This window comes from Prosopis cineraria, unplaced genomic scaffold, assembly GCF_029017545.1.
Source record: "Prosopis cineraria cultivar Desert tree isolate PC_DT_omini unplaced genomic scaffold, ASM2901754v1 PC11, whole genome shotgun sequence".
Lineage (NCBI taxonomy): Eukaryota > Viridiplantae > Streptophyta > Magnoliopsida > Fabales > Fabaceae > Prosopis > Prosopis cineraria.
In genome coordinates this window covers 5,849,847-5,875,678 of record NW_026555342.1, presented here as the reverse complement: position 1 = coordinate 5,875,678, position 25,832 = coordinate 5,849,847, and the positions used below count along the sequence as shown (strand labels likewise).

Below are 25,832 nucleotides of genomic sequence, written 5' to 3'. Positions count from 1 at the left end.
TGCATTCACAGACCAAAGAATTACTGAATTAGTAAGATGGCCATCTTCGAGAAGTTAAGGAAGGATATTGAATATGTATGGACAAGCTTTCTCCTTTTGGTTTAGCAAGAGCAATGTGAATGGTTTTCTTCTGATAGCTTATGTTAAACTATTAAAGTGCCTCCTTCTCCATAAGACCATACTCAATATAACCTGGAGGAAATCCTAACAAAATAACACATTCAAAGCAGACTCGGACCTCAGCATTAGGTGTAGCAATAACTCAAAATTTGAGGGAGGAGTCGAGGAACGGAGGGACTGACTAGACAAACGAAGAGGACATATAATCAAAGTCAAAGATGATGAAATTTCAGTAGAGGACTTCGGTCTTCGAACATATCTCCTCGTTGTGGCCTGTGACTGTGGGTTTGGGAAACAGATTAGGAGATGACTCGACTCAGATCATCAAATGAGAAGACGAAGGCGAGAGGCCGAGAGCGAGGGGCAACAACTTAGACCTAAAGTGAACTTGGACTTTGAGCGAGGGGCTCATTGGGTTGAGCTTGTAGTTGTCAAAAACACGAGTCAACTTGCTGAGTTGACCGAATTAACGTTTGTATCTAAGAAAAATGAGTTGACTCGTATATAAACTCGCTTATTTGCAAACTCGAGTGAAATTGCTTGCCATGCACACAGAATCGGTAGAAATTTGTGTTAACACGGCACACGAGCGATTCATAACTTGGAACATTTTGAGACAAATCAAATGTTCAGATGCTAGAACATATGCTATATATGCTATTCCCAAATCTTTTGGAAATATGATTGTGTTTTTTCCACTAAAAAAATTAATTTCCACAGGTTTTAAGAATAACAAATGGATAATTTTTGTAATACTTTTTTTTTTTGAAAATTCTCTATTTATGTTTGAATTTTATTTAAATTTGATGTTCAGTTTGACCCCAAAAACATTGTGATGTTCAGTAACATTTACAGATTATAGGATATAATGAATTTTTAAGATAATATAATTTGAACCATATAATTATACATTAAAGTTATCCAAAGTTTATTCTATTTATTGTTACCCTACTTAACTTATTTTTATAAAAGTATTTTATAATTAAATATTAATAGAGGTAAATTTTTATGATTTTACAATACGAGAATATCTATTTTATGAGTTTATCTTAATTTTATGAGTTTATTTAATCTCATCAGTTTGATAACCTTAATTGAGCTTGTTCACAACACATAATCACTATTTGCAAATTAAAACTAGTCCAATCGGTTTGACTTGATAACTAGTCACAAGACTGTTCAGTTAACTAAGTAATCACTTCATGAATTAATTTTTAACTTAAAAAACCCGATGAACCCAATGGGTTAAATGATTATTTAAATGAAAGTTTATTGTTACTTATCTTTTTATTTTGTATCCACCTTTTAAACTGTGAACACTGAATCAAATATAAATCCTCTAATTAATATTTTTAATGTTGTTGTTCAAATATGTAACATTCCGGAAGAAACACCATGAAGGTTCCAACAGTTGAAACTTGAGAGGAAAATGAGTCTGAGCACCGTGAAGCCAAAAGACACACCTTTCGAAGTATATGACTAGAGTTAAAATTCTAGGTTATTTGAAAAAAAAAAAAGGAGGAAAATGGTTAAATCTACCCTTTAATCCATTGAAGTTCACTCTTTTAACTTAACATACGCGTCACATCTCTTTGATCTCATGGTATAAGATATCTGTTAAAGGACTTAATTGGCACAACTCATAATTAAAGGACCGAATCGAAACAATGTTTCAATGGATCAATTTTGATATGCGATATACTAATTAAAAACTTAAATCAGGGACTACAACCGAAAAAACCTTAAATCAGGTGGCAAAGAACATAAGGGAAGCTTACAAACCATGCAGGTATCTCATAGACGTTCCAAATAATTATCACCTATCTTCTCCAGTGAGAGACTACATATATTCGATCAGTTAGGCTGTCTCCGTATACAATATTCATTAAAAAAGGCATCAACCCCTACTAGATCCAGATGACTTGAATTTAACGTACTGAGAAACTTCTCCTTTCGTCACAATCTTCAAGAGAGAGCCACAAAAGGATGAAAAGTAGAATTTTCGAAGCACCTATTTTCTTCAAGTTGCTTCATGTTTTGCTAATAGGTATCAGGATCAAAATAATAGCCGACATTGTCAGAGAAATCACTGCCGTCTGAGAATGCATAATAGTCAAACTCATAATCATCATCTGACAAGAAATCTGTGTCTGAGATCCCCAAGGGATAGTCTTCATCCAATGATCCAACATCACGAACTGTGGCATCAAAAGGGTAGTCATTAGTAGGATCATTCGGACGCCGTAAATCTTTGATCTGTTCAGCACATCTTTTTCCCAAAGTTCCTTCCAAATTAATATTGAAACACTGTCGCAGGTCAAGGGATTCAAGGTGAGGACAACCATCAAGAATGGCATGCAGACCAACATTAGTCAGCTTGTTACCAAAAAGCTGGAGATGGCGCAGCTCAGGCATGGTTTTAGCAACAGCAAAGGCCTCATCATCAGATTCAATGTGAGGACGTCTGAAACCTTCCATATTGAATTTCAAGGATTTTATACGAGGGCAGTTTCGGCCAATAACTTCAAGAGAACGCTTAGATATGTTGCCAATTGAAATGTCAAGTTCCTCCAACAGTGGAAGTTTCCCAGCAACTTCGCACAATCCCTCATCTGATATATCATCGCAGCAAGCAAGCCTAAGACAACGTAGGTGGCTTGTACTGTAACATAACAAGACACGATGAAAGGGCGGTGATGTTAACATCAAAATACTCTCCCAGAAATGAGTAAAACCTACATAGTCAAAATACATAAACAAAGAGTTTAACAGCATGTGCAGGCACATAAAAGGACATATAGGTTCCAAAATATAAAAACGACAATTAACTAATGTCAGGCTCATCTTTTCTTCACGAAGACATCAGAAGTCATTTGTGACCGCAAAATACATGCTAAGCCTAAGCTTAAAAAAAGTTTTGCCAAACTACTTTTATACTAGTGGTACTATATGGTAGTGAATGTTGGGAGATGAAGAGGCAATAAGAGCAAAAGATTGGTGATAAGGATATTGAGGTGGATGTGTGTTCATATGAGGAGAAAAAAATATCTACAAAGAAAATATATGAGGAAAAGATAGTAGAAAATCATAAATCATTTTAGGTGGTTTGGACAAATGCAAAGGCCAATAGAAGCACCAATGAGACAAGTTTGGTAGATAGTCTTTAGTCCTATAAAAATATGTAGAGGGAGGTCAAAGGAAACACTCAAAGAAATTATCAAATCAAGGCTCTTACTGAATGATATATTTGAAAAATTGGTTGCTAATGGAACACAACAGCGTCGTGTGATCCATGTAGTTGATATCATGAGGATTTGAATCTTAGACCACTACCCACACCCCATCCCTATCCTTATCACCCGAATTAACCTTGGATGGCATCTACTTTCATCTTTCAATATAACAATCATAAAGTCAATCCACGGAAAGGAGAAGCATTGTCTAAAACTCTGAACTTAAAAAGGGGAAAGGAAGAAAACAAAAGGAAAATAAGCCTTTAATGATAAGATCCATAACCTTCCTCTCTATCTTTCACACATTGAACAGCTAACACACGAGAATTATGTTTCTGTAGTCTTCCTTGTCAAAAAGTGACCAATTATGAAAATCAGGATCAGAATCAAGTCAATCAACCATAATTATCTCTCTTAAGCTTTAACTAATTACATTTGATATCCTTCATTAAGAAAATTACAGCAAACATCTTTATCAGAGACAGGTATTAGATAATGATATTAATGTAAATTCCTAGTGCTCTACCCAAATTTTAAACAAATTCATTGTGCTTTTCATCCAAGTCATCTACTTTCATCCAGGCAAAGGGTCTCCAAAACTAAATCACAACCCTGGGCTTTCAGTCCCTCCAAACCAGCTAGAAACTGCTCCTCTCTTCCAACAATTACCCCCTACTTCTAATTATGTACACCCATCTAGAGCTCCTTTAGGTTCATGAATATATAGCATAGTTCTTGGGCCTTCACTTTCATGGTAGAAGGAGAACTCCATTTCATTAACTTCAAAGTTAAGATTAAATCTGCAGTAACATCAAGTGACCGAAACTCATTGCACTGTAACGAATAGAAAACGATACATCTAATTATTGCCTCCAGCAAGACCACTATTTGCATTTCCAACCTAATATGTTCCCTATAACGCAATACAAAAGGACCCCCGTGAAAAGGAAAGGAATCTTCCTCGTTCGAAACGGTCGCAACTTAAGGAAACATAACCCTAAAAGTGCTTCCGCAATCCAGAATGCATTCAATTTTCACTTCCAAACATGCCAATCCCTTTCTGAAGAAAGGACGCAAATAAACAATCATATCCCTCAGTACCACACAATTGAAAGAAACTCATGGTAATGACAGTACCCAAAAATGGGAAATCCAGAGCCATAGAATTTCTTACTCCACAAACCTACGAAAACCAGCTACCTAGAACGTTCGAAAAATAACAACAGAAAAGTGTTTTCAGCTTACCTATCAGTGATGTACTTGAGCAGATCATCAGTACCGAAGTATTCGATATTAATATCGACCAATTGACCACAACTTCGGTCAACAGCGTGGCGGCACATAATCCCCAAATCGTAAGGCATATCATGGAGATCCCCCGGATTTTGCATGTCAATGGCGCGCCACATGGTAGGGTCCTTGCAGATGCTCCGCCACGAAGTGCATACACACCGAGCCCTCGTGAGGATGTCTACAGCGCCGAGTTTCAGGAGAATCGTCACCGTCACGTCCCGAGGAAGGTCCAGCCAGTTCCTGGTTTCACGTTCCTCATTATCAGATAGTTCGTTCGAAGACAAGTACGAAGACGAGGCCGAGTAAGAAGACGAATACGACGACATGATTGAAGCTTCCTTAGTTCCCCCAGAAACCGATTCTGCGAGAAAACCGGAAAACTTGATGGTTTCAAAATCGAAACCCTCGTTCTTACCATTGGCGGTGAAATGAAAACTGGGCTTTTGACTTTTGAGACCTCAACCAAACTTCTCAATCTCAAATAAAACGCGTGGTTTTTTGGATCTTCGCTCCCCCCCAAAAAAAAAAAAATCTCCTAGAGAATATGTTTTTATTTTTTTGACAATCTCAATTAGCTATTTTTTTTTTTGGATAAGCAAGGAAAAAAAGCTAAAAAAAATACAAAAATACTAGCTTTAGCTTATGGAGGGTCACAGACGACTGTCACAGAAAATCTGCTCAGGTTGGAGAAAATGAAGTCCAGGTGCAGAGTTCAATGCCATCTTAGCACACCAATGGGTCAGCCTTTCCGTCAGTAGCTCTTTTTGTAAAAGGCAAATGGGAGCAACAATATTATGATTATAAACTCTTTAGACTCTTTAGATAAAACTCACTTCCAAAAAATACCTTATAAAAAAAAATATTTAGCTGACTTATAAATCATATCATACTAATGTGATGTGAAATTTATAACACAAAATTACCATCTCTTGGAGACAATCTCAATTTGCCTTTGTTAATGGCATTTTATGACCAACTTTTAGGCAGCATTTACAGTGATATTGAGAAGAGATAATAAATCGGTGCAGTCAATTGAGTGTCATAAAATTCCAAAGCTGTTTTTTTTTTTCCTTCTTATTTTTAGCGAAACACTGTGGAAAATTACGGTGTATTGATAAAAATAAGCATTTAAATTGATTACTTTAGAAGAGCTACTGTGTCAAAGTATTTTTAGTTGAGCATTTTTTTTGGCAGCACATGTAATTTTTGGGTAAAATATATAGTTTAATCTAAAATTATCTTGTCTTTGCATGTAATACTTTCCATCGTAATTTGGAAACTCATAATTCATTTATTGAATTTACACATTATTATAAGTAACAATAAATTATTTGTTGAATTTACATACTATCAAGTGTTATGCGTAACAATAAATTGGTTCTAATATTTACTCAATCCTATCTATTAAATTATTTTTTGGATAACAAGTCAAACGATAAAATTAAAGCCAATAAAAATTTCAATTCATAAGTCAACAAAATAAAGCAAAGAAAATAGAGGAATCAAATATTGATTAATTCGTTCCATTGAAACCAAGCTAAGAGAACCTAGCATATGTTGAATGTCCCAAAAGATAATACTCCCTTCTGAAAAAACTGTGATAGCAAGAAATTTTTAACATGCATGAAAATCTTCAATCCTCTCCACCTCAACTATCGTGTCATGAGTTGGTTGCAAGGCCTACTATCATCCATTGCAACATGCTTGGAAGACATGCAAGAAAATTGTGTATTAAGTGATATTAAATTAATTTAAATATTGAAAGTCTTATACACAGTTTGTAAGTTTTATAAGTAAAAGCCTAAAAGGCTTTAGTAGAGCACCACATCTCAACTGTAGATTAGATTATCCTCTCCACCAAGTTGATCTTTTCTTATTATTCTCTCTCTTTTTTTTGATCTTCTGTTAGTTTTTTATCTGTTTTAAATCGAGTGTTGAATTAGTTTTGGATATTATTAACACTATCAAATTAATTTTCTTTTTTATTCATAAAGTAACTCACAAGCTAATTTATTTGAGAAAATTATAATCAAGTCTTACAGAAGAAATTTAAATACAGTTAAGTCTCACAAAATAGAGAAATTATTTCACAGTCTCTTGGTCCTTTAGTGTGATTAATTTTATAAGTAAAATTACTCATTTGTCATGGCTGAATCAAAAGGAAAAGGCAAAAAAAGAGAAGTCATTTTTGTACAATGGAGGTAACAAGCTAAGCTCTCATGATCATCTTCGAAAAAGTGAGCTAGATAGGATTATTTTGTAGCTAAAATACAAACCCATTATTATCCTCTCATCCCATATTGCTGCATTTTCGATCTCTAAAGTGCATTCAGTGTTTGCGACTGTAGAAGTTTGTCAAGAAAGAAAAGCCTAGCTTCGACCTGCAATTTTACTATTATTGTGACCACAGCGAACAAGGTAAATGATGAGATCAATTTACATGTGTTACTTGCTAATCATTTAATTCAATCTTTTATTGTTTGTTGGTCGAATAAAGCCATGTAGGTTGTCTCTTTCTCTCTTTACGAGTATATTAGTTTAGGTGGTCTCTATAATAGATTTGTCAATTCAACCTAAACCACATAGAACATACTGACAACTACTCATAGCATATTGACAATTTACACTTAAGTTATTAACAACACATTTTGTCATTTCATAATAGATTTATCAGCTAAACTTACTTTTTATAGTAGATTTATTAGTTCAACCTAAATCACATAGAACATATTGATGACTTACACTTGGGCTATTAACAACACATCTTGCCATTTAATAACAAATTTATCAACTTAATCAAGTAGCACTATAATCTTAAATACACCATTACAAACACAAGGCCTGTGACTGCTCACCACAAATATACCACATAAAGAGAGAAAGATAGGCCACCCAAATTAATATACTCGTAGAGAGAGAGACAACACACATGGCTTTATTCAACCAACAAATAATAAAAGATTGAATTAAATGATTAGCAAAGAATACATGCAAATCGATCTCATTAATTACCTTGTTTAGCACAGTCACAGTAACAGTAAAACTTATTATTTAAAATATTCTTCAAATATCTTTTATCATTATTGTGTATATATCTCAATCATTATTAGAAAATATTATTTAATATTATTATATAATTAGTCATTATTGTATTATTTATTTTCTTTGTGTATATAATGTACCATTCATCTCAATAATAGATATGATATTTTTTAATCTTTCTCTAGTTTATCTCCTTCATCTTTGATATGGTACCAGAGCCATATAATATTTCTTTTTCCCACAATAAGTTAGTTTTTTAAAGAGTGTTAGCTTTCCTTCGTAGCAGTGTTGCTATCCTTCATCACAAATTTAGATCCACCTTAAATCTATTTGCGTATATCCACAAGGCAATTTCAGTAAATTGACATTTACAAATTCATTAACCATTGGATCATGCTAAAATTTGGTTAGCAGGCAAAAAATATCCAACACGTCATTTTTAATGGTCAGATCGTTGATTATTTTTCTAGTGTGACTGCTATATTATTTGTACTATAGTCTCTGGCTTGGGTGTTTTTAATCCTTCATTTTCTTTTATAAGCCTTTTTTCCTTTAAAAAAATAAAAAATTTAGATATTGCTCAATCTATATTAGTTACCTTAAATGGTTGCAATTACCATTTTTGATTGAAAAAATGTGATCTTACTCAACTTACTTTGGGATCCTCTCCGATTGAACTTGAAACTTTATTGAGTACATTCATCTCGAGTTTCTCTAGCTCATCTACTGCCTTATCTACTCTCACTGATAAATTCATTTGGTATTTTAACTTTGCTTGTTGCAATTATATGACGAGTCAAGAAAATTTCTTCTCCTATATGACACCTAACTCTACTGCCTATCCTATACACATTATTGATAATTCTCAAATACTCATAAGTCATATTGATATTGTCTCCTTACCTTCTTTATTCATTCATGATACATATTTTGTTCCTACCATTAACTTTAACCTTTTTTTGTTGGACAACTTGTTGAAATGGGTTATGACATGTTATTTAATAAATGTGGTTATGTTATGATGGATTCTCAAACAGGACAGGTTATCAAGATCAGGTGCAAAGTTGGTCGTATGTTCGAACTCACCTTTATGCACCTACTTGAGATCATTGTTCCCATGTTATGCGTTGCCTCCACATCCTCTTCTCCTAATTCTTCTCTTGACTTATGGCATTGTCGTCTTGCTCACCCTTCTTTAAGTAAATTGTGTCCTTTAATTTCTAGGTTTTCTGTTAGGCCATTTTATAGTCATTCTTTACAATGCATTTTTTGTCAGATTGCTAAACAACTTACTTTGTCTTTTCATAAAAATGATTCTATTCTTGCTTCTCCATTTGATTTGATTTATTCTAATATTTGAGGTCCTGTACCTACTCCCTTTATGGGAGGATCTTGATATTTTGTGATTTTTGTTGATGACTTTTTTGTTTTATCTGGATTTATATGATGAAACATCGATATGAGCTATCTGAATTTTATATCAAATTTGCTACTATGATTCACACTCAGTATTATAAAGTTATAAAAAAATTTTGTCACGGTAATGCTTTAAATATCGTGACTCTAGATTACTCACCTTTCTTGATTCTTAAGGTACTATTTCTCAATATACTTGTCCCTATAATTCTTAACAGAATGGTCGTGCTGAGCATAAACACCATCATATTCTTGATTTTATTAGGTTATTGCTCATTTTCTTTTCTTGTCTAAAATGATTTTAGGGTGAAGCAGCCTTAACCTCTATCTTTTGCATCAATCAACTCTTATCTCCTATCACCGATAACATTTCTCCTTTTGAGTGTCTCCTTGATTATCCTCTCAATTATAATCTTTTGAAAGTCTTTGCTTGTACCTGTTTTGTTCTTCTTCCGTCTTATGAGATAAACAACAAATTTCAAGCTCGTTCTCGTGTTTGTTGTTTTCTTGGTTATGATTCTACGCATAAAGGTTATCATTGTTGGGATCCTCTCTCTTACCGTATTCATATTTCTCGGCATGTTGTCTTTTGAGAGAATATCAAGTTTTCATCTTTAATTGATTTCTCATCGTTCTCATCTTCTTTACCTCTTATTTTTATATATATTTCTAGTGATCTTTTTTCCAGTCACACAGGAACAAATTCTTCTAATGAGCTCATTTTTGCATTGACGTTACGCCCACTCCAGATGTGCCTACTGTCACACTTATTGCTCCTCCAACATAAGTCACGCCTACTGAGCCCATATCATCCACAGACTCTCAGCCCAATTGTATAAGAAATCCTCCCTTTTACCTCAATGATTACCATTATTTTTTCACCATTCTCTAGTTTCAGGGATCTAAATCCTTTAAAAAAGCCTCTTGTGATCCCCTTTGGTAGAAGCTATAGATGATGAATTACAGGCCCTAGAAAAAATGCATACTTAGGATCTTGTTGATTTTCCTCATGGTAAAACTCTAGTTGGGTATCGATAGGTCTACAAGAACAAGACTCATTCTAATGGTTCTTTGAAGTGATATAAAGCTCGCTTGGTGGCCCAAGGATTCACACAGGAGTATGGTGTTAATTATAAGGAAACTTTTGCACCTGTTGCCCGTATAATCTCTGTTCGTAGCCTTTTAGCCATTGTTGTCGTTAAACAATGGCTTCTTCACTAGATAGATGTTAAAAATATCTTTCTAAATGGAGATCTAAAAGAAGAAGTGTATATGAAGCCTCTACCCAGGTATCAACATCCAAAAGACAAGGTATGTCCTCTTTGTCGAGCTCTATATGGGCTTAAGCAGGCTCCAAGTGTATGGTTTGCTAAGTTTAGTAACACTATGAGTCAACTAAATTTTTCTTGTAGTCCTTACAACTTGACTCTTTTTGTTCGCTTCACTGTTCATGATATTGTTATGTTGTTATTGTATGTTGGTGACATGATTATTACAGGCAGTGATAATAGAGGAGTTTAAGAGCTCAAGACATATTGGGCTAACAATTTAAAATGAAGGATCTTGACAAATTGAACTATTTTCTTGGGCTTGGTGTAACAGTCACTCCCCCCGAGCCCACTGCTATGAATGGAGGATTAGGCTATGCCACCTCACGGCAACCCTAGTTAGCTTTCTCCATGGTAGTACGTGGGATATTCCTTGCACCTACTGTGCTAAGGAAGCATCTCCATGTTCGATCCTCCAACCTCTCCTACTTAGTGAAGTTGAGGCTGAACCTGATAAAGGAGCCATTGATTTGACATCCCGAGCTCGCCTTTCTAATAAGGAGGTTGAAACTACATCTATTAAACCGAATGTTCACTATACTTCTACCGATGGCACCCTGTTGGATAATCCCACCCATTATCGCCAGCTAATTGGGGGCCTCATCTATCTTGTTATCACCCATCCTGACATTGCTTATGCAGTTCATGCTGTTAACCAGTTTATGCTTGAGCCTCCACAACTCATTATGCATCAATTCTTTGGATCATACTGAAGGTCAAAGTTGGGCTTTTCTTCCTTGACGAACTCCTATAGTTGCAAACACCAAGCGTACTTTAGAGATCGAAATTGCAACAATATGTGATGGAAGGATAACAGTGGGTTTGAATTTTAGCTATAAAATAATCCTACTTGACTCACTTTTCTAAAGACAATCACGAAAGCTCAGCTCATCACCTCCACTACTTGAAAATGGCTTCTCTTTTTTCGTTCTTTCCTTTTGATTCAATTAGGGTAAATAAGTAATTTTACTTATAGAATTATTCACACTAAAGGACCAAGGGACTATAAAATAATTTTTTTATTTCATGGCACTTGATTGTATTTAAATTTCTGCTGTGAGACCTTATTGCAATTTTTTCAATTTATTTCCATTCATTCATAATATATGAACTCACATAATGACTTTTGCCACGCTTGTTGCTGCTTCTTCGTTCGTCTTCCTCTCACACCCCTATCCTTACGTCTTCTTCCTTACCTCTCCATCATTATCTTTGTCTTCCTCCATCATCAATAGCGACGATAGCTTTGCACCCTCCCCTGCACCCATTCCATGGCTTCATCTAAACAAATCGAAAGCGCACACAACGTTTGAATTTAGACACATCCTCTGCACCCATTCCTAAATGAAAAGAAGTAAGAAAAAAATGCTACGAATTCAGACATAGCGTAGCAGCAACAGCAATGACCCAGTAAAAGGATAAAACCCGAATCAACATACCAAACCAACCTAAAAACAGCTCGAATGGTTCACAAGGAAAACGTTAACAAGATGTAAGCCCAATAAGAATCAATAGAGGAACCCAAAACTATCTTTTCAACAATCCGAGATCTTGAATCTTTCAACCTATGTAATTCGTTCCAAAATAACAAAACTTTAAACTCTCTCACGAGCATCAAGCGATGACGGAGGTGCGGAGACATTGAACGCCGTAGGGCAATTCAGGGAGATGATCTGATGAAGCTTGATTCCGCAGAAGCACAATATAATGTCACAGCTGGCGTTGGGCGAAGGAATCCGAATGTTGTGACTCAAAAGCGAGTTGGGGAGCGAGTTCATGCACCCCCTGTGAGTCGTCCAACATCATCGAAAGATCACCGCTAGTCGCAGCAGTCGGAGGCGAAATCTCCGAAGCCGACCGAGAGTGAGCTACGAAGAGCTAGGCCAGGGAAACCATTAATATGGAGAGGAAGCAAATGAGGAAGGCGAGAATGAACATAAATGATTGCATTGTTATTGTTATTATTTTAAACTTAAAGACGAATGTGCCGATGATAAGGGATGAGTTTTTGGGTTCGTATGGCAATGGAGAAACAACTAAAGGGATTGTAAGGGAAAAAGTAGGGAAAGACCGAAAAAGAGGACTTCTATGTTACCAGAGAGACAGGGAAGGAGAACAACATACGTGGAACCATTTGACCAACACATGTGGCATCTATGGGTCCATTTGACCAGATTAACACCATTACCTCAGTCCAGGGCAAGATTGTACGATTCTACAGAACATGAAGACGACTTTCCGCCTTTTAAAATATTAATATACCAACTGTGGTTTTTTTTTTTCCCCAAATCATCCATGACAAATTTCTATTTTAATCTTTTAAGTTTTAAGCCCTTATAATTTTTTGTAACTAATAATATGGTAGGAAATCTTTTTGCAGGTTTTTTATATCTATATTCTATAATCAAAGAAGATGAATACAAAAAAGAAATATCTTTGTAAGATTTTGAACTTCTTAGCCCAAAATAATTAATTGTTTTCCTTATTGAAGAACTTAATTTATTTAGCTTTACAGTGGTTGTTGAAAAATGGAGTAAAAAAAAATGCCTTGGTCAACTGAACTCTATATTTTAGGCTGGTTTGGAAAATATAAAATAAAAAAGGGACTCCGTTTTTGGTGGGGAAAAACCATTGAAACCAATTAGATGTTGGTATTAACAAATAAAATGAGGGAGTCTGTTTTACAGAAACATTTTTCTTATAAAAAAATTGGTATCTTAGTTGGATACATCTAATCCCCATGTGGCTTTGGATCACAAAGGGAAGGACGAGAAGAAGCAATGGCCATGGAAAAAGTCAAAACCACACCCAATAATTGCGCAATAACCAACCACATCAAAACTAACACCAACTTAAGAATATACTGAATTAGAAATGGTGAAATGGAAAGGGAAAATTTTCCATAGAGCAGAGAGAGAAAGGACAAGAGAGGCTGCAACAAAGCAATCTCTCTTTCTTGGATCTCTGAAACAACACAACACATAGACATTCAAATTCTGTCATCATAACAATCAATCTATCCCTTTCCTCTTACTCATCCTTCTCCTCCTCTTTTCTTCTTGTACCAGATTATTATTATTAGTTTTTTTTCCTCTGAATGCATGCCATGAGTCAACTTCGAGCTGTTTCAGCCCCAGAATTAATACCTCCTTCTTCGAGCAGCATTTCACAGCCAGGCGAAAATGGTGTTGGTTTAGAAGGTAATTAATCTAGGAACTCTCTTTTGTTAGATTCAATGGTTTTTTGTCAGACCCTGCATGTAATGATCCCTCATATTGTATTCAATCCTGAAAACCAATGAAACAATTTATTTAATTCAGAAGTACATCAAAGAGAGGAAGGATACAGTAGCTCTGTTATATTTATTGGGAGCAACTGGATAAACCAAACACAAGCATATTAGATTCAGTACATATCAATGCAAAATATAAAAATTTCTATTAACTTCTCTATTATTCTATAATTACTGTGTTACATATGTAAAAGATCAAATGTTTAATATATCTGCAAGAAACTGTTCACTGATCAAACATTCCATGTTCATATCGTTCTTTCTCAAGTTAGAGCCATAGTTAGTCATAACACTCGTTCATTTTCTGCCTTTAAGGCCCTGATGTAAATGTTTCTTATGGTTCCTTCGCCTTGTACGGTTTTCCTGAGTTAATGAAATTTCCCATTCACTCAAAAAAAAAAAAAACGTTTAATATATTTAGATATGACATAAAAAATTGCGAAACAAGATATTTTTATTATTTCATAAGTACTTAAAACTATCATCTTCACTATTCAAGTATTCATACGGATATATACCTGCTTTACTTTTTTTAATCACCAGCTCAATGCAGCAAAAGGCTAAGTCCTAAAGGGTATTACATCAACTATGCATATTTCAAAGATTTCAGAGGCGGATGCCCCCGGAGTGTAATATAGGTCCTCCCATGTTTATTGGTAGCAACTGGATAAACCAAGCACAAGCATATCGAACAAGTTATATTCATCTCTCTCTTATTTGTCATATAGGTGTTGCCACCAATGTCAAGCTGTTGCTGAAATTAATTCAAGATCACAGTGTGTGTAACTCAAAAGATAATTTAGAGAGAAAACATCATAGGGTGGCTGGAATGATTTCTATCATAGATGAAGTTAAGAACAGGATTCAGAAGATTCAAACAACTTCAAAGCGAAGAGCTGAACTCAGACGGTGCAACACCGATGTTAAGCCTAATATTCCAAGTCCAAGGGACAAGAAAGCCCCTGAACTCATAACAGATGAGAAAGAAAGACTAAGGAGAGAGCTTCATGCAAGCTTGATAGCAAGACAGAGCATTCAAGCCATATGTTCAAGTTTGGGAAAAGAGAAACAAATCATGGCATCAGAACTTGCAAGGAAGGCTCAAGAATTGTCGGAAATGGAGGACTATATTATTGATCTAAAAGATCAGAACCACATGTTAATGGAGAAGTTGCGCTCCTGCAGCTTAGAACACAAGGAGAGGAGTAGTGAAAAGGAAATTCAAGGCAACATGGCACTGCAAGAGAGAAACAAGGAACTCAAAGAGCAACTCATAAGGTTAAATGATTATTTTCAATCTCTGAGGAAAAAATTCCAAGCAACAGAAGAGGAGAACACGCAGATTCTCGATACAATGGAGGAAATGGAGGTGGAAGTTCAAGCAGGCATTAACAAGATGCATGGCTTCAAGGAAAAATTGGCAACAAATGGAGAAGACAAACTCAATGTCAAAGAGGAAATTTCAGCTTTAGAGCACATGCTTAAATCTCTCAGCTTGAAAATTTCAAAACATAGGCAAAAGCAAACTTGGGACCATTAATACAAAAACTCAACATGTACTAGGTAGAGGCGGAGATAAGAGGTGAGCTTGAAATCATTATTCACTCTTCGCCTTCCTCGTTACTCATCTTCAGTTCTAGAAAGCATGCTTAGATCTTGAAAAGAAAAAGGAGCCATGGATTAAATAGTTTGCCTCTAATAATAGTTCGTATTATGAGGGTGAGGAGATGAGTCAAAGTAGAGGAGATTAGTAGCCTTGCACATATTCCTAAAACTTCAGCTTTTTGTGTGTCCAATGGCACAAGAGTTGTGTATTCCGGATCGTTTCCTTTCCTTTGAACTCTGCCCGCAGACCCAAACCCAAGCTTTGTTCAATTCATGTTTCACCAGGAAAAGAAAATTCGAGGACCTCATGTGGTAGTTTAATCATGTAATTGATAATTGCAAAGCTATGTATGTAATAACTATCAATGATGTATATCTCCATATGCTTTTGTTACAAGTATTATACATCTCCCCGCAATTAATTTTATAACTGCTTGCAATTGACTTCACCATTTTTGAACATCTCATTACAGCGGACATATAAGAACATGAATAGGCTATGAATTCTTCCCATGATGCAACAATCACTGCCAAATTCTCACCTTCCCCCAAAACTCATACAAACATCAAATTTCAAAATGTGTTTTTACAAATTCAAATGTTATTTTTATCCATGTTTAAACTTTAAACAGAGATAAAGATTAAAAAAGGAAAGATAGGATGGGATAGGGATATATACATGAATCAGAGATGAATCAGAGATTTGGAAGTATATTTTACTGAACAAGGCTTTGCAACTTGCAGGCTGCAATAGAGTTTAAAATCCATGTATTACTCGCTGCTTTTGAACCAGTTGAACTTGCCAAAGCCTCTGCATCATTTCGCCTTTGACTGAGAATTGTTTCCCTTTTTAAGAGATCAAATTTATCAGGAAGTTCAAGGCTGTAAATGATGAAGGTTTTGGAAGGATGCCTATCAGGTGATAATGCTTTTTGGTCACCACGTATTGGTTTTCTTTGCAGAAAGATCCCTCCAGCAGCAGTGACGAGGTCCTGTAGATAGCCCCTATATGATGGCATAAAATCACCCATAAAATAGAACTTGTAACCATCGAAAAGCTTTGGTTGCTGCATGGGTAGAAACAAAAGGTAGCACTTGTTAGCACACAAGTAAGCATTTAGTATTCGTTTAATAAATCCATATTGTCATACCTATACCTAGGTTTTCATCATTCACTCTTCAGTTATAACTTGATAGACTGAAGTCTATATTAACTCGTATATACCAATTACCAAACCTTCAAATATATAAAACATATCCATAGAATAATCCTCAAGTCTTGACACATCCAGAACAAAATTACGATGTGCTCGTGTAGAATTTAAATGAGGTATAAAATGGAGTAAAATTTCACAGGCATCCGGACATGGTATAAAGTACATATACATCGCTCATGTTCATTCCTCCAAATTCTATCTATCCACAACATTCTCATTCCCTACAGTCTCAAGACAAACTGAACTTTGAAGGTAGCGATTGGTTCTGGTTTGCAGATACTATGAGATGGGACTTCAAAACTTTTTGTCAACGTTCGATTCTTATTTTTAAGAATATTCAGCTTCTTGATCAGGCTAGAGACCATTAAAAAAAAAATTGTTTACTTTCGCAAAATTTTCCTTTAGACTTTCCTTTTGTCAATTAAATTCCTTCTCTGTTTTTTTTCCCTCAAATATTACCAGAACACAAGGAAAACCAACCTTATCCAATACTCTCAGTCGTCCAAGACGAGGGCCATCCCTGACTCCATGGATGTCAGCAGTAATTTCATAACGCTTCTCATCAACAGGTTCCATTGCTTGCATGGATGCTTTAATCCCTGTTTAGCACCCCAAATACACCCGCGCCGCGGCCAAACAAAAAAATAAGTATGACAAATCAAGAAAAAAGAAGACAAAACTATAGTCATTTACTATGATAAAAAAGAATATAAATAACATAAATTTCAGAAAAGATTAGAACTTGCATTCCACATTGAGAATCCACTTTCCCTCGAGGATACCCATCAGCACTTTGAGGGTCCTTTTGCATGCCCCATTTTCATTTGTTGATGCTATAACATGGGTCACACTTGCATCCCACTTTTTCAAAACTGTAACCTTGGTAACTCTTTCAAATTCAGAAACAATATCCTACAGATTTTAACCATAGTAAGAAAGATAGAAATTAGATTTATTGAAAAAGAAAGTAGCAATGGGATTCCATAAACAAAGATAATACCGTCTCTAGTCCAGATAAAGCTGAACAACAGAGAACAATTTTCTTTTGTGACCAGCGACCATTCAGATTTTGAACACCAGGGTCATGCTTGCCAGCAGTGCTGTTATTGCGTTGATCTTCTCGTCTGACAAAAGGGTAAACAGAATGAAATGAAAGTATGTTAAATAATAAGTGACGATTTTTTGGATAATCAAGAGGATATCCCGGTATTGGCTTACTCTCTAGCCGTGCATTTGTCGCTTCTGTTTTGACTTCCTGTACTTTCACAAGGCAACTTCAAAGAAGCGTGGAGAGGACAGAGCATAACAAAGTTATCCTGAATCAGCATGGTAAAAGGATTGAATTAGACAACTTCCTAGTTAAGTGGGATGCAATGATAGGTGCAATTTGATTTTTACTACATACCATATCCCATCGACACTGAGAAGTCCATTTGGCACAAGCAACATGAAAGCTCCTGCGACAACTTTTTTCAAAACAGCCTAATGCCGCCCCCTTAAGTCCACAGAAGCTACATTTAATTCTTCGACTTCTACTTATTTCAGCCTCAAGATTAATTGCGATATCATCTTCAAAATATACATTGGGGGCCCTGTGCAAGTATAAAACAGTTCAACTGCAGTGAACATATTAAATTCACAAGTCTGACTTCAAACTAGAACTAATTAAACCTAGTAAACGGTAACAAACATAAAAGAGGATTTTCTTTCTTCTTAGTTTTCAAGAAGAAAGATTAATCGCAGTATCACTTATTAGTATGATATTATGAAGTGGAGAGATACAATGCTTTTCAGAATAAGCACAAGCACAAAACCAATTCAACTGTACTCCATGCTAAATTAATGACACAAGGTACCGTTGCAAAATCAACCACTTTACTGGAGTAAAAGTCCTTACCATTCAGTGCAATTCCTGTGAGAATGTATGACTTTCGATCCTCCTTCATGATCTGCAGCAACAGACTTGCCCTTATAGTAATGCACCATCTGGCCAGAAGCCTGTATTTTGGTTTAAAGACACTAAACTTCAGTTAATGTATAATGATATCTAGCTAGCATCAACAGAGAGTAGGAAAGTGGCCCCAGGGTGAACAATTATATGGACTTATAGCCAATAAACAAACAAGCATTGTTACCTCGGATTCTTCTGATGAGAGACAGAAAGCGCATTGGAACTTCTTAATATGGGTCCCACATTTCCGTAAAACTACTTCATCAGTCCGAGGACGTTGTTTCTCTTTTAATGATTCGCTCAAAGCCCCACTTTCAGGGTGTTGATGAATCCTCTTAGGAGGCTGGGTTTCTTCACCATGTGCCTGCTGGGAGATGCAAGCAGATGAAACTTTTAACCTTTTATTATTTCTCAATTCTCTGTTGTAGGACTCGGATTTTCTGACGGAACTAGTTTCTTTTTGCCTCATATTGGAGGACTTCCCATTATTATCCATCTGGAGACTTGAATTGGATGATGGACAACCAGCATACTCATTGTTATGGTGTTGCATTGAAGATGAGTCTTCAACTTTTTTTTGGAAATTATCCAACCTTTGTTTCCCAGACCTTTTCCTCTGGCTTTTCTTGCAATTTTTCAGATTAGAATCCTTCAAATGTTCTTGTTTACCAGGTGAATCATTTACCATCTTTGTTCCCCAATTACCAATAATCCCAGATATATCAGAAAGTGCTTGAGCAGTTTGAGGTGTTTCCTTTGAAGATGTATCACAACAAACCTTCTTACCTCTTTTATTTGTTTTCCCCAGGTGTGAAGAATTGTGTTTATTGTCCCATATTTGCTCGTGACTGGCTTTTGATAATCTCTCTGGAATGAGGTCAGTCCCTTCAATTGAGACTCCATGTTTTTCAGTCTGCACTTTCCAAGGGTTTTCTGTTGCCTTCCTGCCTCTCTTTTTGGCATTCTTTCGAGAAGAAGCCACTCCAGGCACCATCATGTTCAAAGCATTTCCTTGTTCTAAATTCTCAAATTTTGTATTCTCAGCACTTAATGGATTTGCTTCAAGGTCCAGGGAGTCTGCTACATAACCCTTCGCTTGATTTTCATCAACCTCTCCAGTATCTTCAACCTGAAAATAACAAGCAATTAATAGACAGATTAGTAGATAAGATTCAAACTCATGTTTGAGGAAACTATGGCTATCGGTCATCCACTACCTGCACCCTGAAGGGACTTGAGCATAATTCAGGGGAACAAGGCCTTTGTGTCCATTCAAACATTTCACTATCAAATAAATCGACGAAGGTTTTATCTTGTGCATCATCCTACAAGGTAATAACAAGAATTAATATCATAGTATAATTCAGACTCGAGTTGTAGCTAAAGCTTACCTATTCAACCTGTTTCAGTTTCTAATTAGCCAAATAGAAGAGTTCAGTGGGAGAAATGCATAATGAACAATTAAGCTGATTTTTCAAGTTGATTGATTTCTGAAAGGTTTTCTTTCATTAGTTGTCAATAATCAGGTAGCCAAAGAATGAAGTCAATCAACTAATCGAGTTATTCAGAACACACATCAGAGCTAAATTTCACCGTTTTCTCATCAGATATATAACCGTAAGAAACTGCTACTCTAATTAACAAACTGTCAAGGAATTGTTTGCTTAGAAAGTTATAACAGTACATGATGTAAACTTACTGATGGAGCCCCTTCAGAAGGGTTTTCATCATCAGAGTCCTTGAGATCACTGAATGACGGTAAATTTGGTGTTGGTGTATCACTCAGTTTATCCCCAACGGTGCCCTGACTTGACTTTTCTCCATCTTTTTCATCTCTTAACCAAAAGAAGGGTGAAAGAGCTATTTCTTCTTTCTCATTTTTGATAGGCCTCCCATTTGACGTGGCCAAACCCTCTTTTCTTCCCTCTTTGACAACTTCATTTGGAGAAGGCCTAAGCCCTGCATTCTTAAATGGAGTTTTTGAAAGAGGACTTTGTGGAACCTGAATCCTTTTCTTTGTCGGAAAGGTAGGTTTTACAGAGTCAGCACCAGAATTCTTGCTGGCCTCGATCTCTTTCCTTGATCCCTTCCTTTTGCGGGTCTCTTTTGCCTCTGGATGATTTTGATGAGTATCACCAGCAACCTTCACCCTACAATTGGCATCACCATCACATTGCTTTTCTCCATCTGCAAGATCGTGTAGGTACAATACGGCATAAGCCATATAACATTAAAGCCCAAACCCAATGCATGATTGGAAGACCACTGTATATGCAGCTTTACATGCAACTACAACAAACCTTATCCCACTAAGTGAGATTGATTACATGGATTATATGACACTATTGTACTCTATCATCTATTAAGCTTTTAGAAATATTGTTAGTTAAAAAATCTCGTTCAACAATCTTTAAAAGTATTCTCTTCAATCTTCCTCTATCTTTCTTGATAAGGATCAAAACCATCTAATTCATGCAGCTTTACATGCAAGGGAACAAAAAAGCAGCAATGTGCCGACAGATGATAAACGAAAAGTATATTTGGCATGTAATTATCACCACCAAATTTTTGCCTGCAGCTACAAGACTGTAATAGCATATATGATAAGCTCTAACTGAGGGATAATAATAAAATTCAAATTTTTGCCAGTCCATAACTGGGCTTTTTTCTAGGAGAAAATAACGGACACAGGTGCAACTCTTTTTTTTCGTAGTCCGACTATTTGCCCTTTATAATGAGGACGTAAACAAGAAGAAAATAAAACTCAACATTTGCTAGTTGAGAAATATGCAAGGACAGGATCAGGAAGGATTCTTGTAAGCAAACAACCTGGACTATCCATTATCAGAATCGTTTTCTAAATATTGCGATCATCAAAAGTGAAAACAAGAAGAAGAAGCAAAAGTACCTGACAATTTAGCAACAGGAACGTTCTGAGTGACAAATATATTTACTCCCGAAGAAACTTCCATGCTTCTGTAGATACTTACCAAGTTATCCATATGAGGAGAAGCGCGAATCTCTTCACACAGAAATATATTGTCCGTGATTAAGCAAGTAATTACTAAAATCCAAGAAACAGCAGCATAAAATGAGGACGTAAAATTTGGTAGAGATGCCTTCTTTACTTTGAAATTATATATAGATATTTGACAGCATCCAAAACCAAGTTGAGATACCTCAACAAAATGAGAGATTGAAAAATATTTCACATAAAAAAAAAATAGAAAGTTATTTTTGAGTGAAATATAATCTTTCACCTTCTTTGAAGGGAAAAAATCATTTCATACAAAATTCATAAAAACAGATGTCTGTGACAGAATTTACAGTTTACACAAGTCAACCAGAAGTTTCAAGCAATAACAGGCTATTTTTTCATCAATAACATTTAAAGAAAGTGCAAGGTGCGCAAAGTTATACAATGCAGATATAAAATTAGCCGTTCAAGGCAATCAAGCAAACACAGTCGTGCACATATCAAGTGGACTACTTTTCAAAGACTAAGATTTTAGACTCAAGCTAAGAACGTTTAGATGTGATTATCTAGTTGTAAAAAAGACCAAGATTTTAAATGGTAAATCATTGTGAAAAAATAATACCCTAAACCACAAGCCTTAAATGTTATAAAAATGTTGTGTATCTCCTTTATCAGGCTGATAATTTATACTCCAATTGGCACATGGTCCCCTGCAATTGAACTGAAATTACTGAGGGCCTTAAGGAATGTTTAGACCAAATCTTAGCATCTCAGTAACCAATCTTCTTACAGCACTTAGCTTTGTGCAGTAAAATAACCACTGTCAAATATTGAGTACCATAATCTTCCTTGTACTTTAACAGAAGATATTAGTTTTTGAAATGAGTAAAACAAAAATAATAAGCAAGAGAACAAGAATCTTCGGTCAAATACACAAAAATACCAACAAGGAAGGAAAATGAACGTTCCAGACCAAAAGAAAACAAGGAATCAAATTGTAGCCTTTAAAAATTCTGTTCTTGACTCGAATATACAAGCAAGAAACATCAAAAAGGAAAGAACATATCCTTAAACATGTTAGGAATATATTTGCCAGGCCAGTTTTTATTGATTATTCACAAGAAAATTATTCGCAAGTTTGCAACTATTAAGAACCACTTAAGTTGAGTGAATATTGGTCACGCAATCAACAATTCTTCAAGGAATAATATATCATTCAAGAATATTAACTTACTTTTTCATTCAATGCAAGTCTGCAACTTATTATCTCCATATAAAATTATGAAACTTACCTCTGCGATGGAAGGGCACTTTACACACAGGGCAACTAGAACCTGATTTCATTGATTTCACAATACATGAGCTGAAACCAAGGGAAAATTTTGCTTTTAGCATCCTCAATTAATGAGGCTTATGTGAAGCAAGAGAAGAACCACCATTTATAAAATCGATAAAGCAACTTACTTGCAGAATACATGATTGCATGTAAGAGAAACTGCAGAATTCAGTAAACTCCAACTGCATATTCATTGCAACGCGTACAAAATCAGCCAATTGTATCCCAAGCAAGTTGTTTCAAATTTCAACCCGTTTGAAATTTAGAGCAAATATGATTCTTATTCTTTCTTTAAATAGTAAAAGTTTGTACAGAAGCAACGACCATAGTTAGCCTCATACCACACTACATCATTATCGCCCTTGCAGGCTCCAGCTATACTAAAGGGAACAAGAAAATGCGTTCGTAATTCATTCCAAAAGTATCGCTGATAAAAAGTACTATTACGAAAACATGGGTTTAAAGTTCTATTTAGCAGACATTGAACTGAGAACAATAATAACGAGATGGCTTTCATAACAATAAAAAATGTATCTGCAATCAATTTAAGTTTCGGCTGTCCGTTGGTTAAGCAAAATATGACAACAGCTAATCGGGTAGAGCATATCAATTCCTTTTTTTTTTCCGTGGGATAACCCAGAAAACAAAAAAAGAAAGAAAGAAAGAGCCCGTGGGGGTGGGTAAAAAACAAAGCTGAAACGTAAATGAATAAAGGAATCGGCTACCCATTTCCTGCAAGATATCAAAGCTGAGAGCAAGATGGATCACGCACAAAATTGCAGATGAACAGAACAGAAGAAATGATAAAGAATCACATACCAAATGGGACACTTGAGTTCTCTGCCCATCTGCTCGAGATGAGTCGGATCACCCATTATGGATCAAAAAGCGAGAGACAGTAACGGAGAATGAAGATGAAGAACGATGAAAGCGAAAGCGAGTGATTGAATTAGAAGCTCAACGAGAGAGACGATAGATGCTCGAACTGGATGCCAAAAGCGGGAGGCACACCAGAGATTTAGGATTCAAATTTCGATCTGATTTTAAACTTCAACAAGCGCGCGTTCGGTTATCTCGCGCCAATTCGTTTTGTTAGTCATGGCTGGCGCGTAGCTCAATCTTTTTGTTTTTGACTTTTTTTTTTTGGTAAGATGTTTTTGACTTTTTGAGGCGTCACTTTCTTTCTTTCTCTTGGATCGTTCCTGTTCGGACCTCCAAGTCCTGTGAGAATAAATATAATATATAATAAAAAAATAATTATTTAATTCTTATAATTTTAATTTAATAATAACTTACCCTTCTGTTTAAAAATATAAAATATTTTTAATTAAATTTTATTTTTTAATAAAATAATTACTTATTTTTTAATTAAATTTATTTTTTTATATTTATTTTTATTAAACATTTTATAATAAATATAAAATCATTATTAATAGGAACATTTAAAAAAAAGATAATAATTACATCTTAAAAAATTAAAAATACTTTACATTTTTTAACATTCAAAACTTAAAAAAATGCCTTATATTTTTGAATGGAGGGAGTAATTTTTAAACTTTGATTTATTGTAACTCAATTTTTATAATTTTGATTTGATTATAACTTAATCCTTGAATTGTGACTCAATATAACTTAGTCCCTACATTTTTTGTAATTTAAAATATTGGTCCTTATATGTTTTAAAAAATTAAAGTTTTAGTGACTTAAAATATTAATTCTTGTATTCTTAAAAAATTAGTATTTATAATTTTATTTCTTAAAATATAGCGACTAGTATTTTAAATAGTTAAAATTATAGAGACCGGGTTGTACCCGATCAAAATTTAAAAACTGAATTATAACTGAGTCAAAATTATAAAAATTGAGTTATAATAAATTAAAACATAAAATTAAATTACAATTAAATCAAAACAATAGAAATTAAATGATTAATTTTTCCTATACAATGTAACAATAAAAAGAGGATGTAAAATTAAACAAAATTTAGATGAGTTAGATCTCATAAATTCTCCAAAGGCCATAGTCCTCAGCCAAGTCAATAATGGAATGTAATCCTGCAACTTTGTAGATTATGTAAAATATAATTACCAATTGAACCAACCTTTTATTTATTTTTTCCATCTTAATTTAATAATATACACAAACACACATATATTAATTAAAATGATAGATGTTATTTTTTTATTCTATATTATTTTGTTTAAAATTTAAAAATTCATTTTTATGATTATGATGAAACAATTATTTTTATTTTAAACATATATTATTTAAAATATATCAATTTATTCATAATCGGTTAAACCATAATTCAAATTATGATTCAACTGTTAAACCGTAAACCTATATCTCAATCACATTTGGCTTTCTTAACATTGTTCTTTATAGTTTATATACTGTTTGTATATATTATTGTGTGCGTAATTTTTTTTTTTTTTTACCATGTCATAGTCGTCGTATTCTTTCACCACAAATGAGAGGGCAAGTAAAAATAAATTAACAAAATTTACATAATAAAAGAAGGGGAAAAAAAAAAACAGAGAGGACATGTGCGCAGCCGCACACTCAATTCAGAGCAATGGTGAGCTTAGAAATTCTACCAAGCGAAGTTGAAGGGCAAGTGAACAGTACAAATGATGCAGAAAAACAACAATACTGTTGATACCTGCCTCAGTATGCTTGTAACAAATATCACTGCATCAGTCTCCACAGGGCTTCTTATATGTAAATGAGGAAGACTCAAAAATTCTCCATCTATCCGATGATCATGTTGAGCCAGGAAGATGAGATTTAGAGCCTCTACCTAGGTAGTAAGATGACTTCTCTTTACTGCTGCTCGACCATAGAATTAAATCGTGCAATATTCCCGTAAGTTTAACCAAGTTAGAATAAAACCTAGTTTTTTTCATCGTTCGCAAATATTTTTATATTAAAAGTAATATTGTTCTAGATACAATCAAATACCAAATATAAACACATCTTTCAACAAAAATTCTTAATTCTCCACATTATAAAAAATTAGCTC

The 25,832-nt window shown here is 34.8% G+C and overlaps 3 protein-coding genes across 4 annotated transcripts; 1 reads left to right on the top strand and 2 right to left on the bottom strand.

The window, feature by feature from the left end:
• Positions 1 to 1,786: 1,786 nt before the first annotated feature.
• LOC129284878 (F-box protein SKIP19-like) lies at positions 1,787 to 5,141 on the bottom strand. 2 transcript variants are annotated; one of them, XM_054920373.1, is made up of 2 exons: positions 4,599 to 5,141; positions 1,787 to 2,782 (listed from the first exon to the last, which is right to left on the bottom strand). In XM_054920373.1, the coding sequence occupies exons 1-2, from the start codon at positions 4,970 to 4,972 to the stop codon at positions 2,161 to 2,163; spliced, it is 996 nt and encodes a 331-aa protein (XP_054776348.1). In that variant the 5' UTR covers positions 4,973 to 5,141; the 3' UTR covers positions 1,787 to 2,160. The 2 variants fall into 2 exon arrangements, with proteins under 2 accessions (XP_054776348.1, XP_054776349.1); XM_054920374.1 differs by having other exon boundaries at positions 1,787 to 2,855; positions 4,599 to 4,867.
• An 8,156-nt stretch (positions 5,142 to 13,297) lies between these two features.
• LOC129287217 (uncharacterized) lies at positions 13,298 to 15,729 on the top strand. Its single transcript, XM_054923405.1, has 2 exons — positions 13,298 to 13,632; positions 14,453 to 15,729. Exons 1-2 carry the CDS (start codon positions 13,530 to 13,532, stop codon positions 15,262 to 15,264), a joined length of 915 nt encoding a protein of 304 aa, XP_054779380.1. The 5' UTR covers positions 13,298 to 13,529; the 3' UTR covers positions 15,265 to 15,729.
• Positions 15,730 to 15,747: 18 nt separating this feature from the next.
• LOC129287213 (protein BREAST CANCER SUSCEPTIBILITY 1 homolog) lies at positions 15,748 to 23,898 on the bottom strand. The gene is made up of 14 exons (XM_054923398.1): positions 23,630 to 23,898; positions 22,939 to 22,992; positions 22,767 to 22,837; positions 21,406 to 21,519; positions 20,197 to 20,684; positions 19,715 to 19,822; positions 18,682 to 19,626; positions 18,444 to 18,544; positions 17,952 to 18,138; positions 17,765 to 17,862; positions 17,547 to 17,670; positions 17,293 to 17,458; positions 17,027 to 17,145; positions 15,748 to 16,396 (listed from the first exon to the last, which is right to left on the bottom strand). Exons 1-14 carry the CDS (start codon positions 23,683 to 23,685, stop codon positions 16,046 to 16,048), a joined length of 2,982 nt encoding a protein of 993 aa, XP_054779373.1. The 5' UTR covers positions 23,686 to 23,898; the 3' UTR covers positions 15,748 to 16,045.
• Between the last annotated feature and the right edge of the window lie 1,934 nt (positions 23,899 to 25,832).